Source organism: Pyrus communis, chromosome 14 (genome assembly GCF_963583255.1).
Source record: "Pyrus communis chromosome 14, drPyrComm1.1, whole genome shotgun sequence".
In the NCBI taxonomy this organism is placed as follows: domain Eukaryota; kingdom Viridiplantae; phylum Streptophyta; class Magnoliopsida; order Rosales; family Rosaceae; genus Pyrus; species Pyrus communis.
The window spans coordinates 19498020-19514165 of record NC_084816.1 but is presented as its reverse complement, the minus strand read 5'-3'; the positions used below and the strand labels follow the sequence as shown (position 1 = coordinate 19514165).

General features: G+C 40.5%; 3 protein-coding genes across 5 annotated transcripts; 2 read left to right on the top strand and 1 right to left on the bottom strand.

Moving 5' to 3' along the window:
• The first annotated feature begins 3669 nt into the window (after window positions 1-3669).
• Window positions 3670-4445, top strand: LOC137714966 (calcium-binding protein PBP1-like). Its single transcript, XM_068454152.1, has one exon. The coding sequence runs from the start codon at window positions 3822-3824 to the stop codon at window positions 4284-4286; it is 465 nt and encodes a 154-aa protein (XP_068310253.1). The 5' UTR covers window positions 3670-3821; the 3' UTR covers window positions 4287-4445.
• A 471-nt stretch (window positions 4446-4916) lies between these two features.
• LOC137714964 (G-type lectin S-receptor-like serine/threonine-protein kinase At4g27290) lies at window positions 4917-8917 on the top strand. Of its 3 annotated transcripts, none has more exons than XM_068454151.1 (7): window positions 4917-6690; window positions 6879-6992; window positions 7127-7296; window positions 7391-7601; window positions 7726-7966; window positions 8063-8196; window positions 8286-8450. In XM_068454151.1, exons 1-7 carry the CDS (start codon window positions 5406-5408, stop codon window positions 8303-8305), a joined length of 2175 nt encoding a protein of 724 aa, XP_068310252.1. In that variant the 5' UTR covers window positions 4917-5405; the 3' UTR covers window positions 8306-8450. The 3 variants fall into 3 exon arrangements, with proteins under 3 accessions (XP_068310252.1, XP_068310250.1, XP_068310251.1); XM_068454149.1 differs by having other exon boundaries at window positions 4918-6690; window positions 8063-8213; window positions 8286-8917; XM_068454150.1 differs by having other exon boundaries at window positions 4919-6690; window positions 7148-7296; window positions 8063-8213; window positions 8286-8917.
• A 3661-nt stretch (window positions 8918-12578) lies between these two features.
• Window positions 12579-15098, bottom strand: LOC137715329 (uncharacterized). Its single transcript, XM_068454616.1, has one exon. It carries the CDS (start codon window positions 14975-14977, stop codon window positions 12602-12604), a length of 2376 nt encoding a protein of 791 aa, XP_068310717.1. The 5' UTR covers window positions 14978-15098; the 3' UTR covers window positions 12579-12601.
• Window positions 15099-16146: the final 1048 nt, after the last annotated feature.

The window sequence follows — 16146 nt, the reverse complement described above, 5'->3', positions numbered from 1 at the left end:
AAACTCGCTTAACTTCGGAGTTCCTATGGAACCCGAAACCAGTGAGCTCTCAAAAAGCCTCGTGCTAGGTAGGGATGAGAATATACATATAAGGATCACTCCCCTGGCTGATGTGGGTCTCACGATCCACGGATCACTCCCCTGGACGATGTGAGATGTCACAATCCACCCCCCTTAGGGGCCCGACGTCATCGTCGACATATATGCAACCAGGGTTAGGCTCTGATACCAAATTGTCACATCCTGCCCATCATGGGATTGCTCTCGCGCGAACTCGTTTAACTTCGAAGTTCCTATGGAACCCGAAACCAGTGAGCTCTCAAAAAGCCTCGTGCTAGGTAGGGATGAGAATATACATATAAGGATCACTCCCCTGGTTGATGTGGGTGTCACGATCCACGAATCACTCCCCTGGGCGATGTGGGATGTCACAATTCACCCCCCTTAGGGGCCCGACATCCTCGTCGACATATATGCAACCAGGGTTAGGCTCTGATACCAAATTGTCAAATCTTGGCCCGGGCCCCCACCACATCCCGGGCAAGACTCCGCCGTAGCACGATATTATCCGCTTTGGGCCCCGACCATCACTATTTTCTTTCTAGGAACTCACACGAGAACTGACACACCCCGACCGAGATCAGGGCGTGCTGGCCGTCACATAATGTGACGTAACCATGTGCACGTGCGGAAGCTAATAAGATAGTAATGTAAAAAGTACAAATAATTTAAAACTAGCATGCAAAGTACTAAAACAAGTGCTAAAATAAGTGTTAGCGTGAGTGAGATACAAATTCAGAGCAAGACTACAGCAGTCCAAAAGAAAAGTTGCGACAAAAGTACACCCGAAGGTGACCCTACGCTAGTGAGTGTCTGTCAGAAAAGCCGGGAGAATCCTCTGGGAAACCACCGAAACTGCTAAGCAACTAGAACCTGGAGGGGCGCAAAACAAAAGCGTGAGTGGGCAAAAACAAATCTTTTCTAAAACCATTTAGTAAAATACTTTCTAACCCCTCGCTGTAAAACCTGTATACTTCCCAGAAAATAAACATATATACGTATGTATAGGTATGCCAATCATGCTCAAGAATATGCCATGTCGAATCCTCATAATGAAATGCAAGTGCTCAGGTATAAATCAAATCAATAACATGAAATCTGGCAGCCAGAGTCACCTAACGTGACCTGTACGGCTGCATATAGAGCTCAAATCTCAAAATCAATAACTGAACCTGCCCACGAGTCGGAACCACCTAAAGTGGTCTGTACGACAGGCCTGGGTGTAATACATATGTACGCTCTAGTGCTACGATCACGTGAAGGCTGTGCGAATAATCGCGGGTCACCTACGAGTCGGAACCACCTAATGTGGTCTGTACGACAGGACTGTGCACCTAACTTGGATCCAAGCTGAGCGTGTGGTGCGGGAGGTGAACATCACGTGAAGGACTAGGCCCTACTCTGGGCAGGAGCACTAACACCGGGGGTGCAGGTTATGAGCTCTCTAAGCATCTCAAACTACTACTGAATGTAAATATGAACAACACTTACCTGGCACTTACATGTGCGTCCACAGCACCCAATATGCATATGTATATATATATGCAACTACTAACATAACCAAGGATGCATGAATAATGATAATGTAACGCATGGCATAACTAATAAACATTAATTCAATTTCTGGGAAAGTATAGTATATAGGTATATGCAGAAAACCAAAAGCCCACTCACTGGTAAGTGGAAGGGTCGTAGCCCCCCTGCCTCAAGTGCGCACGCTCGTCCTCGGGGTACGTGTCACCTATATGCGAAATAACTACAAAAACGTTAATTTTAAAAGCACATAACCAACTTCTCGTAATAACTTCTCATACATTGCTCAAATTGGACAAATGAATAAACCAACGTGCTCTATACAACCTCAGGATCACAACCATATTTTTAGAAAAATTTTCCACCACTGCACGCGCCCCCACGCACCGGCCAAGGCACGGCCACGCGCAGGCGTGAAGGTGAGAGTGTGTGTGTGGCCCAGCACCCGCCAACACCACACCAAATAACCAAAAACATGACGAAAACGAACTAGGGACAAATTTGTAATTTCACACGTACGTTAACATGAATTTTTGGGACGGGATGTCACAAGAACTTCTCAGTGGGTCACCCATCATGATATTGCTCTTGTGTGAACTCGCTTAACTTCGGAGTTCCTACGAAACTCGAAGCCAGTGAGCTCCCAAAAGTCCTCGTGCTAGGAGGGATGAGAATATACATATAAGGATCACTCCCCTAGGCGATGTAGGATATCACACTTAATGATTTTTCATTATTTATTAGAATTTAAATATATTTAAGTTAAAATGGTTATTAAAAAATTAGAATTGTCTAAATAAATTTTATTTTACAAAAGTTACTGAAAAGATTAGGCTAAAAATCAATCGTTAAAAATTTCGGGCTAAAACCTTCCATGATAATCGTTGGCAACTATATATAATACTATACACAAATCATGATAAAATATTGTTATTAGCAATTTAAAATAATTGTTCTGCAATTATCATTTCTCATATTTGTAGAGAGAAGTGCATAAAAACTATTTTAAAGTGAAAATAATAGTTATAGTCCAAACCCTAAGGGTCTATTCGGTATTATATTAAAAAAAATCATCATTTTACAAAACTTAAGAACATCTTTTAAGACCAATTTTTTTTTTTAATTCAAAAACTTATTTGGTATGAAATTCACAATTGTTTTTAAAGAAAAAAAAATTCATCCTACAATGGCAACTTCTAAATTCAACAAAGAGAAAGAGGAGAGAGAATGAAAGAAAGAAAGAAAGAAAGATAAAGAAATAGGAGAGTGAATCGGAGGAGCGAGAAGTAAGAGAGGATCAAAGGAGACAAAATTGGAGGAGTGAGAAATGATAGAGATAAAAGAGACCATATCAGGTGTGAAAGGAAAGGGAAGAGAGAAAAAGTGAGATCTAAATTTAAAAACTCTTAAAAATATATATTTTTTATGTTTTTAAGAAATAGACTAATTCCTAAGTTAGTTTTGAATTCAGTTTGAAAAAAAAATCTTATTAAACAAGTTTTTAACACTTTAAACTTGAAAATTGTTTTTGAGTTTCAAAAGTTATATTCAAATAGAATATCAAACAAACCCTCAATTTGCTGGCAACTTATTTGAGGTTATGATGCAATTGCTGTCACAAACTTCCACCCTACACATAACAAAATGGTATTACGTGGCCACTTAGTACTACAGTCTAGTGTTATTTCTTTTCACTTATAAGTGAGAAGTCTTAGGTTCAATTTTCACCAGAAGAAAATTTGAATCATATTATTGCTAGCATATTGTGAAGCTAAACCCACTATCTCCTCTTTAGTGTAGATAATTTCATTTGTTAAAAAAAAAAATAAATGGTATTACGTGAGAAAGAGGATGGAAATAGGCAAATACTTATGGACTAAGCTTCCCTACTAAGTACTAAGTCCAAGATCCCACCCTCTCTCTTTTCCTCTATATAATTTAAGGAAAATAGAAAGATTGAGACACCTTCCTCCAAAGTGACGGATTTACCCTTGAGCACCTTCCTCTTTTGACTCCTTCACCGATATTCTTTCTCCAACCCGAAAGGCCATCATTCCCCTCTTCCACTCCTTAAACGCGCTTTGATGACAATCCTACCCCTCGTCACTTTCTCAGAAACCCCAATGGCAGCTTCAATAAAACAACAGACCGACTGACTCCCCCTTCTCTGGACCTGAGTTGTCTCGCATGTCCTCTCTTTCTTGGAAAACCCAACCCGCCCTCCCTTTATGTACTCCCCCACTTCTCTCTTTCCCCCACCAACAAGCATACCCTTTCTCTCACTCATCATCTTTCTAACTCCTCTCTCTCTCTCTCTCTCCTCCAAATTGTCAATGGCTTCCCGGCAAAACCAGCAATCCAATTTCCAAGACTTGTTGCCCACCATGGCCGACAAGCTTGGCGGGGACGGTTTAATAGGCGAGCTCTGTAACGGGTTTAATTTGTTGGTGGATTCTAGCAAGGGAGTCATCACCTTGGAGAGTCTCAAGAGGAACTCTGCTCTTCTGGGGTTGCAGGATCTGAGCGACGACGATCTACGGTCCATGGTGGACGAAGGTGATTTCGACGGAGATGGCGCTCTCAATCAGATGGAGTTCTGCGTTCTCATGTTTAGATTGAGTCCTGAGCTCATGGACGAGTCCAGACTCTGGCTCGAAGATGCTCTTCAACACGAGTTTAAACATTGTCACTGATTTGGGATTTTGTTCTTTTAGATATATAGAGATTCTCTGATCTGGGTTTTTTATGTTTTTATCTTCGGTGATTGTAATTTGTCCCTACGGAATTACTGGGAAAGAAAATTACAGAAATGCAATTGACAGTTGACAACTTGACACATACTTTGTTCTTCATCCTCGGGTGATTCGGTTGTTTTGATAAATGTTGAATGAATGATTTTAATGCGTTTTCACACACTGCATTATTTTTATTTTTATTTTTTATTTAATGCGTTTAGATTGTTAAATGATCTTTAATTTAAATTTTTTAATAAGAATAATTTATATTGTAATGAACTTTGTAGCACGGTGAAAGTGAAAAAAATAGCGCTGTTATTATCCATGCAATCGGGATAATATGCTGCTAAAATATCAAACATCAATTGTTTTGGTCAAATGTTGGGATTTCCCCGCATTATTTAGTTTCATATAAGATTTAATTATTATGAAATTCTAGCGGATCTTTATATAAGTCTTCACCGTTAATTTTTCAAACGAGTAGCAGCCGTGAAGGGAAATATCTGAACGTTTTGATTAGGAGTAAACTTGATTGGGACAGTTTTGTTCTGGTATATTACAAAGTTTTCTTAACGAAAACAACAAACAAAATCAACAATAAAAAAGGCCTCAAGGTTCATTCTTTGCAGATTGCGTGGCAAACTTGAAGGTCCAGTGGCAATTTTGATATATCACAACAAATACAGTACCAATTTTAGCAAACAAATCAAAAGCAAAAGACGACCGTGTTTTCCTTGAAATATTAACGCCCTCATCTTCTGGTTTTCCTCCTAATCAAACAAGTTAGGCAACCAAATCTCCTCTGTAAGTCGTGGTTTTCAGTTTCCCAAAAACCAAAAACAGAGGTCGTTGTTTTCAGGGCTTCGAATTCCTGCTCCTCAGAATTTGTGGTCTTCTGATTCTTTTCAGGTGCTCTTCACGCACAAAAGCAGCGACTACAAAGGGGCGGATTCTCGTTCTCAGTCCTTGCTGTGCCGTAGCTTCGCCAGTGAATGAAACCACAAGGGGTTTTCTCAATTATCTTGTACTTGAATCAAATCAGTTGTCAAGGAGAGGGAGCACAAGAAGAAATATTTTATGGGCGGTCTTTGTTTTTCGTTTATGATCAGCGCTAACTTGTTCTTCTTGTCATCAACAATTTCCCTTGCAGTTGACGGCATTACACCTTCGCAGTCTGTCCTTGATGGAACGACGTTGGTTTCAAGTGATGGGAGCTTTGAGCTCGGTTTCTTTAGTCCAGGTAGTTCCAAGAACCGTTGCTTGGGAATTTGGTTCAAGAATGTCCCGGTTAGAACGGTTGTTTGGGTTGCAAACAGATGCAACCCCATCAATGATTCTTCCGGCGTGTTGATGATAAACAGCACAGGTAATCTTGTGCTTTTGAGTCAGAATAGCAGCGTTGTTTGGTCGCCGAGTTTAGTTAAACAGGCCCAAAATGCGACGGTAGAGCTCTTGGATTCCGGGAATTTGGTACTAAGAGATGCAAGAGATGGAAATTCAGGAACTCATTTGTGGCAAAGCTTCGACCATCCTTCTGATACATTATTACCAGGAATGAAGTTGGGGTGGGACTTGAGAACAGGCCTAAAACGGCATTTGTCAGCATGGAAAAATTCAGATGACCCGTGTCCCGGAGATTTTACTTACGGAATTGGAATGGAACATCAAGCATATCCTGAGGCATATATTCTGAACGGAAGTACAAAATTCTATCGCACCAGCGCATGGAATGGACTGACAATCTGTGGTTCACCCGAAGATCCTAGTCCTCGTTATAGTTTCAATTTTGTCTACAACGACGATGAAGTTTACGTCACATACAAACCGAAGATTGAGTCGATACTCTCAAGAGTAGTTTTGAACCAAACCACCAGCACATGTGCTCGGTTTCAGTGGAAGGTGGGAGATCAAGCTTGGCAGGATTTTTCATCAAGACCTACAGCATCATGTGATTATTATGGCTTCTGTGGAGCCAATGGAAATTGTACCAGTGAGGATCCGGTCTGCAAATGTATACAAGGATTCAGCCCTAAGTCTCAAGAAAAGTGGAATTTATCAGACTGGTCTCTAGGTTGCGTGCGCAATAAACCATTAAGCTGCCACGAAAGAGATGAAGATGAGTTTCTCAAATTTGATGGCTTCAAATTGCCAGATACTACAAATTCTTGGGTGGACAAAAGTATGAATCTCAAGGAATGCAGAGCCAAATGCTTGAAAAACTGTTCCTGTACTGCTTATACGAGCTCAGATATCGGAGGAGGAAGTAGTGGCTGCACCATCTGGTTTGGTGATCTAATAGATATCAAACAGGTTCCTGTTGCTGGAAAGGAAATATATATTCGAACGTCAGCTGCTGATATAGGTATCGAACTATACAAAACGAGCTTCGTGTTTACACTTTTATGTCACTTGTAGTTCAACTATTGTTTTTCAACATGTTTCAATAAGAAGTTGGTTTTGTTTCTCGCAAAGTTGAACTGACCCTTCTATTGTTTTTCTGTTTGCTCCATTTTAAATTTGTTTGCTTTACTTAATCATTCAACAATGAAGGAGAAAACAGCAGAAAAGTGAAGATTGCAACTGTAGTTGTTGGCATATCAATAGTGTTTTCCGGAGTGCTGTTCGTTGGCTATGTCATTCGCCGAAGAAAGAGAAAAAATAAAGGTATGTTAGCTTTACCCTGACCATCCTTCAAGCATTTGTCAATTTTGTTTGTGTTTCGATATGCTTTTGAGGGAACGGGATGTAATCTATCTGCAAATTTAAGTTTTAGTTTGGTTACTACATCTAGGCTATAGCTAACAGGAACTCCATCACAGAAATAAGGGAAAGAAATGAGGACAACGAAGGGGCTCCAAGAGGGGACATGGAGCTCCCACTCTTTGACCTGATGACAGTAGCTAGCGCCACGGATAACTTTTCAAGCAATAAAAAGCTCGGAGAAGGTGGATTTGGCCCTGTTTACAAGGTAGATTTCTAATTTACTCTACAATAATGAACAGACTAACAAAGAATCATTCCATGAGGACTTTCACAATTTTGGAAATTGAGTAACTTTCCAGGGGACGCTGGTCGACGGACAAGAAATTGCTGTGAAGAGGCTTTCAAGAAGTTCTGGCCAAGGATTGAACGAGTTCATGAATGAAGTTAGATTGATTGCCAAACTCCAGCACCGAAATCTGGTAAGGCTTCTTGGTTGTTGCGTTCAAGGAGAGGAGAAATTGCTACTTTACGAATACATGCCCAACGGAAGCCTAGACTCCTCCATTTTTGGTTTGAACCTTTGGACCCTATAAGTTTATAATTATTGCTTGGTTGCTTTAAAATAATAATCGTATATAGGCCATTAAGCAATTTGTATTGAAAATTGAAGTTGAATTTGGATTTAACTTGCCAGATGAAACGAGAAGAGAACCATTCGATTGGCCTAAACGTTTCAACATTATATGTGGCATTGCTCGAGGTCTCGTCTATCTCCATCAGGATTCTAGGCTAAGGATTATTCATAGAGATCTCAAAGCAAGTAATGTTTTACTTGATAATGAAATGAATCCGAAAATTTCGGACTTTGGCCTAGCTAGATTATTGACTGAAGGAGATCAGACTGTGGCAAATACAGAGAGATTAGTTGGCACGTAGTAAGTTTGCTGTATAATATTCCCCCGATCAACTACTAGTCCCCGTCAGTTGTTTATTTTGTTCACAGTCCTGTATGATGTCTCTACTTTCTACAGCGGTTACATGGCACCCGAATATGTTATGGGCGGGCAATTTTCTGTGAAATCCGATGTCTTTAGCTTTGGTATTTTGGTGCTGGAGATCGTTACTGGAAGGAAAATTAAAGGATTCTCCGATCCAAGCAACAGCCGTAACCTTTCTGAACATGCAAGTATCATTAGTAATTGTATCGTTCCTATTGAGAGCGGCAATTGACGACGGAGTTTTGATTTGTTTCAGTTATGGAGATTGTGGAATGAAGGGAAGCCTTTAGAACTGATTGATACATGCTTAGCAAGCTCAGGCACTCTATCGGAAGTGTTGCGTTGCATCAACATTGGTCTCTTGTGTGCGCAACATCATCCTGACGACAGGCCAAGCATGGCGGCTGTGGTTATAATGTTGGGAAGTGAGACTGCTTTGGCTCAGCCGAAACAACCCGGTTTCTTCATGGAAAAGGGAACACCTAAAGCAGGTTCTAATTCAGGTAATCAGACATGTTCAACCAACGAATTATCGATCTCGCTTTTGGAGGCTCGATAAGGATCATCTTATTCATCTCAGACTACATCTCTATGCTTTCCTATCAAACATTTGTTCAAAATAAATTTTGAGAAGAAAGCTGAAGAGGAGCATAGATTTATGAATCATTTGCTGTATGGATTCCAACGTTTTGCAATAGGGCCCTCTGTGCTACTGCTTGTTGAACAAGTAACTTAGTGACACTATTTGACCCCCAAAAAAAACTGCGGACTCTAAAAGAGCCCAATCCATTGAGCAATGGAAAATAATTGTTGTTATTTATTATACACAATAATATATTTACGCCAAGAATAACTAAATGAAAGAATAAGTTAATATAAATCATATTAGCAGAGAGCACATACTTTGTGTGTGTGAACAATTTCTCTTAATAAGTGCATATTTTTTCTTAATATTACATAATTACTATTTTGTCATAGGAAAAATAGGTATATGATTGTCATTTTCTCAAAAAATGAGGGTAAAATAGGAAAAATAGAGATATGATTGTCATTTTGTCCAAAAGTACAAAATTAAAGGCTCTTCAACCGCCCAACCTCCTCCCACGTTCTCTTCAAGCGCAATCGTTTCAGTTCATTCAAACTATCGAAAAAAACATCATGATTTCACTTACGTCTATGAAAAAATGATGGTGAGATAATTTATCGTAGTAAGTGCATATTTGTTATCTTATGTAAATAGTTGGATACAAAAATACTATTTTGCCCTCTTTATGTAAATGTTATGTATCAAAAGTGAGGGCAAAATAGGGAAAAAAAGGGAAAAAGTTCAAAAGATACAAAATTACTATTTTGCCCTCCTCATGTCAACATTGTGTATCAAAATTGAAGGCAAAATAGAAAGAAAAAAAAAAAAGGGGCAAAAAGTTGTTAAGGCCGCTTCTCTTAATAGAATAGATAGAAAAGATATGTGCAACGATTTTAAAGCATCTCACATACAATTAAAGAGAAATACAATTACACGGTAGTATGACAATAATGAAAAATATTTAGAATTTTGTTACTTAGTACTACGGGCAAGTAATATTTCTCTTCGCTTGTGTGTGAGACGTCTTAAGTTCAATTCTTGCTAAAAGGGAATTTGAACCACATTATTAATAGCCTATTGTAAGGCTTAGCTCACTCCCTAACTCCTTTAATGTTGATAATATTGTTTGTTAAAAAACAAATATATTCAAAATTCCAACTTTCTACCATTTGTTGAAAAAGGACCACATTAGCAATTTTACCCAAACAGAACTGATAAAACATAAACAAATAAAAATGTGCTAGTCCCTGTAATTGTGCAATTTACATTTGAGTCCATCAACTCAAATAAATGCTCCGAAGTCCTTCAATTGTTTTGTCTAAGGCTGGTTTGGGTCGAGATCCCGAACCGAAATCCAAAGTTCAAATCCCAAATCAATAATTTTTGAGACGAGATTTCAAAACCTGAAGTCGAACCAAATTTTCGGGATACTTGAAATTTTTTCAGGATATCGGGATGGATCGAGATTGGGCCGTCAAGCACAAATCCAATTCATACGAATCCCAATTGCACCATCACTCTGCAATTCAAAACAAAATTAAAATTCTGTAAAAATGCTCATAACGATCAAACAAACATAACCTATAACAAAATTCAAATCAAATAAAGAATCAGATTACAACCCATTAATAAATAAATAAACCACGTAATTAATCACAAAGCAAGTGGGCAAAGCTTGTAGCTAGGAATGGAGGATTTGGGTTGAGCAGAGATAGCGCGAAGGAGAGAAGGGCTCTATTTTGGAGTTTTGGGAATCGAAAAATATAGAGGAGGAGGAGGAGGAGGAGAGGGAAGAAAGGGCAACAGCGGCAGGAAATACAGCTGCAGCCGTTATGGCAATAGTGGTAGCCAGTGACCTTAGAAATGCAGAGGCGGCGGATAGAACAAAGGCGGAGAAATGAAAACTCGGGAGGGATGAGAGGGTTGAGGCTTGAAGCTTCGGTGAGAAATGTGAGAGACCGAGAGTGTGTGAAATCCTAACTAATATTGGACGGTTGAGATTAAATCTCAACCAATTCAACGGTCCAGATAATTTATAACCTTTAATTTAAATTATATAAATATATTGTTGTTCGGTTCAGGATTATCGAACTAAAGAATACATTGAAATCAAATCCCATACCAAAAGTTCGGGATTATTTCGGTTCGGGTTACCGAAGTTTTGTGATTTTCGGGTTACCGAAGTTTTGTGGGGCCAACAAGTCAATATTCCACCAACATGGGCCCAAAAAAGTCAACAATTTAGCGGTGACGGTCGATGGTACTATATAGCCCACAGTGATGCCAACTAATTAGACCAAATTTAATAAACCATATGACATAGTTGTTGATTGGATTATTACTGAAGTGTTGATTAATGCGCTTATTTCCTATTGATGACACACCACATGGTTAATAAATTTGGTCTAAAAATTTTGATCTGCCTAACATTACTCTATTTTCCCCTTTAGATACACACCCTACAATTTCATTGTATGTATGTATGCATGTACGTACGTCTGTATCTACCAGTCTCAAAACATCTGCAATTGTAAAAGACTCAAATGAGAAAGTCCATGGAAAATAAAAATGTTTTTTCCTTCATTTTTGTTGGAATTTGTTTGCCCCTCTTTCTTCAAACCCTCAGTTCTAGCTGATTCCATTACTTAAAAATCCCAACGGATCAGAGATGCCATGGCAGCACCTTGATTTCCAACATGGCAGTTTTGTACTGGGCTTTTGTAGTCCCCCAGAATTCGGCTTTTCCCAGAAGTGCTTCTTGGGAATTTGGCACAACAGTTCAGTCCCATCACTCCCAAATGTTACTTCGGTTGTAAACTAGCACAACCCCATCAGTTATTCATCTGGTTTTTATATGATTAACACCTCAGGTATTGCTGTTGCCTGGTCAATATCTTTGTCCAAACATCCCCAGAATCCTGTATTGCAGGTCTTGGATTCCGCAATCTTGTCCTAAGAGAAGCAAAACATGGAAACCCGAGAAACTACCTATAGCGAAGTTTTGGTTATCGATCCGGTACGAGTCTTTTGGCACTACTAAATCCCCAGTTTGCTGTTGCTTCCAAGGATTCGAGCCGAAAGCGCCAGAAAAATGGAGCTTTGGAGAGTACCAGGAAGGTTGTGTGCGGACTCAACCACTCAAGCTTTGAGCTGCCAAAAGAAACATGGGTTTGTGAAATATGGTTTGGGTGAAGTTGCCAGATACCACAAAGTCCCGGGCCAACCAAAGTCCGAGTCTCGTCGAATGCAGGGACATTTGCTTGAGCAATTGCACTGGTATGGCTTACTCAATAGATATGTAGTTACTCTAATGCATTGATCTTTTTTTTCTCATTCATAGATATGCAGTTTCTCTTTATATTAGAGAAAACAGGGAAGAAAAACGAAGGACGTGAAGAAGACCCGGAGCTACCATTGTTTAGTCCGTGGGAAAAGTCACGGCCACTGATAACTTAGCATTCAACAGGAAGCTGGGAGAAGGTGGTTTTGGATCTGTATGCAAGCTAAATTTCCTGTGTGTGAGATCCATCCTTACGCTAATGAGAATTTTCCGGGTAGACTAGAAGATGGGCAAGAAATTGCTGTGAAGAGTCTCTCACCAAGATTCCAGATTGAGGATTATTCACAGAGATCTTAAAGCGAATAATGTTTTACTTGATAAGGAGACGAACCCGAAAATCTCAGACTTCGGCTTGGCTAGAATGTTGGGAGGAGATCAGACTTAAGGAGTGACAAGAAAAGTGGTCGAAACCTAGTAAGTACGCATAACATCTCTGCTTACTATCTACTGGTTCCTTAGTTCATCTGTTTCGCTTCTTGGTGAATAAATTATCACACAAAAAAATTGCTCAAAAAGCTACCGAGAAAAATTAAGATTTCAACTGCACACCCAACATCCCAAAAATTATGTAATGGACACCCAAACTAGCCTAAAAACAAATAACAACAGACACTCGCGGCGAATTCTGAGCCTAAAGAAACACCTACTACAAATACTTGTTGAAAAAGTAAGTCCCTATTTTCCCTTTCTTTGTAGTCTTTCTCTCATCAGCCCTATGAATAAACAATCTCAATGTAAGCACAACTGTATCTCTAGAACAGCTCTCATCTTCCGTTTTCAACACATACTCACCTCCGTTATCGGAGCCGCTATGGATTATGAATTCGTTTGTACTTCCATATGGGATTGTGACAATTGTGTTCGGGGAAAACTTCTCTGCAACTACAACTCCGCTTCCACTCGGGCCTCCACTGCCCTTTATGCTGTAAGCTCCCCTCTTTATGGCCAGTGTTGCAGGCTCCCATATGTCGATGTACCCGGCGAAGAGGAATATTTTGAATGAGGCATGGCCCTTGTGAAGAATCTTCTCTATCTGAGATTGCACTTCGGGGTCGCAAGTTATCTTCTTGTGGCCGTTGGCGTACACCTTTACGAGCTCCCCCTTTCGCTTCCTGTTGTCCAGAGGCTGAACTTCAATAGCAAGGTATGAATCCACATCATCAGCAGTTACAAGGTAGTTCGGTTGCTTTGCTCCGTCAATGTAGTTAACTGATCCGTCTTGGAGATGTCTTACCCACTCAAAGTTGCAGCTGGTTGTTCCGTTGATGGAGTATCCGCATGCTTGAAGCTCGTGTCCTGGAAAAGCTTCACCCGATATTTGAAGGCCCTCTATAGCTGGTAATGGGTCATCATCTGCAGCCTCTGAATACGATGAAGAACCCTCTTCCATAACTGGCGGTAGGAAATGGGGATACGCGGTGCTGGATTCGTTGTGTGGCGATGCATAAGGAGATGTTCCTGCACTCCAATTGGATGAATCTCTCTCATTGTGGTTTCCCTCTGCATCTTGATCATCCATCTCTCTGTGTGTGTTCCTGATAGGATCACGAAATGTCACCTGTCTATTGCTTGTTACTTCATTATGCCGATTTCCTTGCGTATCACCTGGAACAACAGCATGATTAATGGGTACATCTTGGGCAGCAATAATCCGGTTTGGATCAGGGGAATACCTATTCCCCATGACCAGGTCATTGTGTTCCACATTGTTGGCGACAACCCCACCAAAACCACTCTGCTGATGAGGATTCCATTCCGGGGTTGTCTGAGCATCAGAGGTAGCAAGCGCCCTGCTTCCACCAATGTAAGAATATGCTTGCTGATTCTGAGCAACCATTTCAAGAGCATTTCTGCTTACATTCAGCAATGCTGCTCCAGCAACGGACTGAGGTGGTGGCGGTGGTGGCGGCGGCGGTGGTGATAACTGCGGTGCAGAAACATTAACATTATTAGGCTGCTGATTCGAATCTGATCGCCAAGGCGTTAACTGATACTGCAACTCCTTCAATTTGGACTCAGTAAGAAGCAACTTCTCCTGCAAATGCCTAAACAAAACCTTCACATTACCAACAATTGATTGCGCATCGGGGACAGGTGGCTGCAACGAGTACTCAGCCAGAATCGGCAGCAAAGACGAAACAAACGTGGATCTCTCCTGCTGCGCATCCTGCACGGCGTAAGCTAGCCGAATGTTCTCCTCAATTATGTCTTGCCTGTAAGATAGAGACTTTGATGCAGCATCCACAAGGTCCTGCTGCTGCTGATCAAATGCCAAGCGCATGTAAGCAATGCGCTTCTCCAGCACATACTTTTCGTTCCGAATTTCCGCCTCTTTGATTGAATAATCCGCCAAATGCTTTCGCAATTGCGTAATTTCTTGCTCGTGCTCATGAACCCTACCAACCAGATCCTTCTTCCACATGCTGCTATTAGGGTTGTTCGATTCGGTCAATGGCATCAACCCATTTCCGTAATCCCCCTCCGTGCTCGACCTACCTGGCGAAAACGACGTCGTAGTGGATGGCGACGACAATCTCGATATCCCGCTGCTCGCGTTATCAGCCGCCCGCGGAGTACCCGAAACCCGAACCACCTTTCCTCCATTGATTTCGCCGCCGCCCAATTGGGTCTCTCTTGTTTCCGATTCCCCGCGACTATGCTGTGCAGAACCGTGATTCGCAATCCTCTCGATTCGATTGTCGACGCCGGGGGCAACTACCTGATGAGCTTGGTCCTGAGATCCGCCGGCAGAAGGCGGCAACTGGGCAGCCATGGATTCGTGGAGCTTGTACCTGTGCAACTCGAGAATCTTGTGTTCAAGCTGATTCCTCAATCGGATGTTCTCTTCCACCTGCTGCTTGATTGTGGCCTCCGCAGCTTCCATGGCGTTCATAACCTGAATCAAGCTGCTGTCTTGATTGTTTGGGGAGGCGGTGGGGGTAGAAGAAGGAATTGGGTCGGCGGCGGAAACCGTCAACCCTGAGAATTTCTCCGCGACTTTCCAATCGTGACCGTTCTCCATTGTTTTTGATTTTTCGGTCTCGGTGGTGGTGGTTTGGGGGTTTTTCTGGTCGCGGTCTGTCTCACTGCATTATTTCCCTTTGTTTTATTGTTTAAGTGCTCCAAGTTGTGCTTGTTTTTTTGTGTTGTGTTGGGGCAGAGTTTGTGGAATTTTGAAGGTCCAATGTGTTATTTATATTTGACCAGGTCTTGTGTATTGAGCCCATTTTATGATCTAGAAATAATTTATGGGCTCTTTTGGAGATTCTTCTTTGCTTATTTGACCCACTCTAAGTCTTCTTAAATTTCAATCTCTTTTCCTTAAGTAGAGGATGATATTATCAACTGCTATGATTGATTAGTTTGCTCACTAATCATTTCCTCTTTAATTAAGAGCGTTTATTCTTGCATCGTGTACCTAGTTTATTGTTCAGTTTTTCTTCTGCCTGTTATATTTATATTCAAATTGCAAATTAGGTTGATGTTGTTAGCCAAGACCTTATAGTTTAAGTAGTTAATAGCATTTACTCTTGCTCCTAATGATCTGTGCGCTGTTCCGAAAATTGATTCTTGAACTTCCATTGTAGTTTGGATTTGATTCTTAAACTAAAAGTTTGTTAATTGAGGTCTTTGAGCTCGTTTGGAATTGTTTCTTTAAAAATCACTTCCAGTAAAATTGCCTATACAAGAAGCACAGCGAGTGCTTTTTTGAACTCAAAAGCACTTCTACCTTTTTGGTCAAAAGTACTTTTAATTATTTTAAAACCACTTTCAAACAGAATGTGTACCATTGGAATCAGACTTTGCCACCAAATGACACACATTTTGTTAAGTTCAGCGATGTTATTTAACAAATTTTTACTTCATGATCAATTATAAACTAGAGTGAAAGTTTCAAACACTAATTGTAAAGTTTTATCAAATAAAATAAATGAAGGTTGAATGGGTCACTGCCATTTAAAATAGAAAACACCTTGACAAAGTGGAAGCAATCTTATCGTATGTGTTAAGGTTTTATGATTATTGGAAACCCATGATATACAATCATGAGCTCAACGCAATGAAACATTGGAATCGTCATGAGAACAAATCAATTAGCAACCACCTGGTCACAAATTAAGCCTCTTTTTGCTTGCTAATTGTGGGGTTTTAAAGCTAGAAGCCCATTAAACATTGGCAAACACCAGACTC

Bases quoted from the DNA above. Each gene is read 5' to 3' on its own strand.
- LOC137714966 (XM_068454152.1), top strand. From the start codon at position 3,822: ATGTACTCCCCCACTTCTCTCTTTCCCCCACCAACAAGCATACCCTTT.
- LOC137714964 (XM_068454149.1), top strand. From the start codon at position 5,406: ATGGGCGGTCTTTGTTTTTCGTTTATGATCAGCGCTAACTTGTTCTTC. The intron at 6,993-7,126 runs GTATGTTAGCTT...TCTAGGCTATAG, and splicing joins AAGAAAGAGAAAAAATAAAG to CTAACAGGAACTCCATCACA. The intron at 7,602-7,725 runs GTTTGAACCTTT...TTAACTTGCCAG, and splicing joins CCTAGACTCCTCCATTTTTG to ATGAAACGAGAAGAGAACCA.
- LOC137715329 (XM_068454616.1), bottom strand. From the start codon at position 14,977: ATGGAGAACGGTCACGATTGGAAAGTCGCGGAGAAATTCTCAGGGTTG.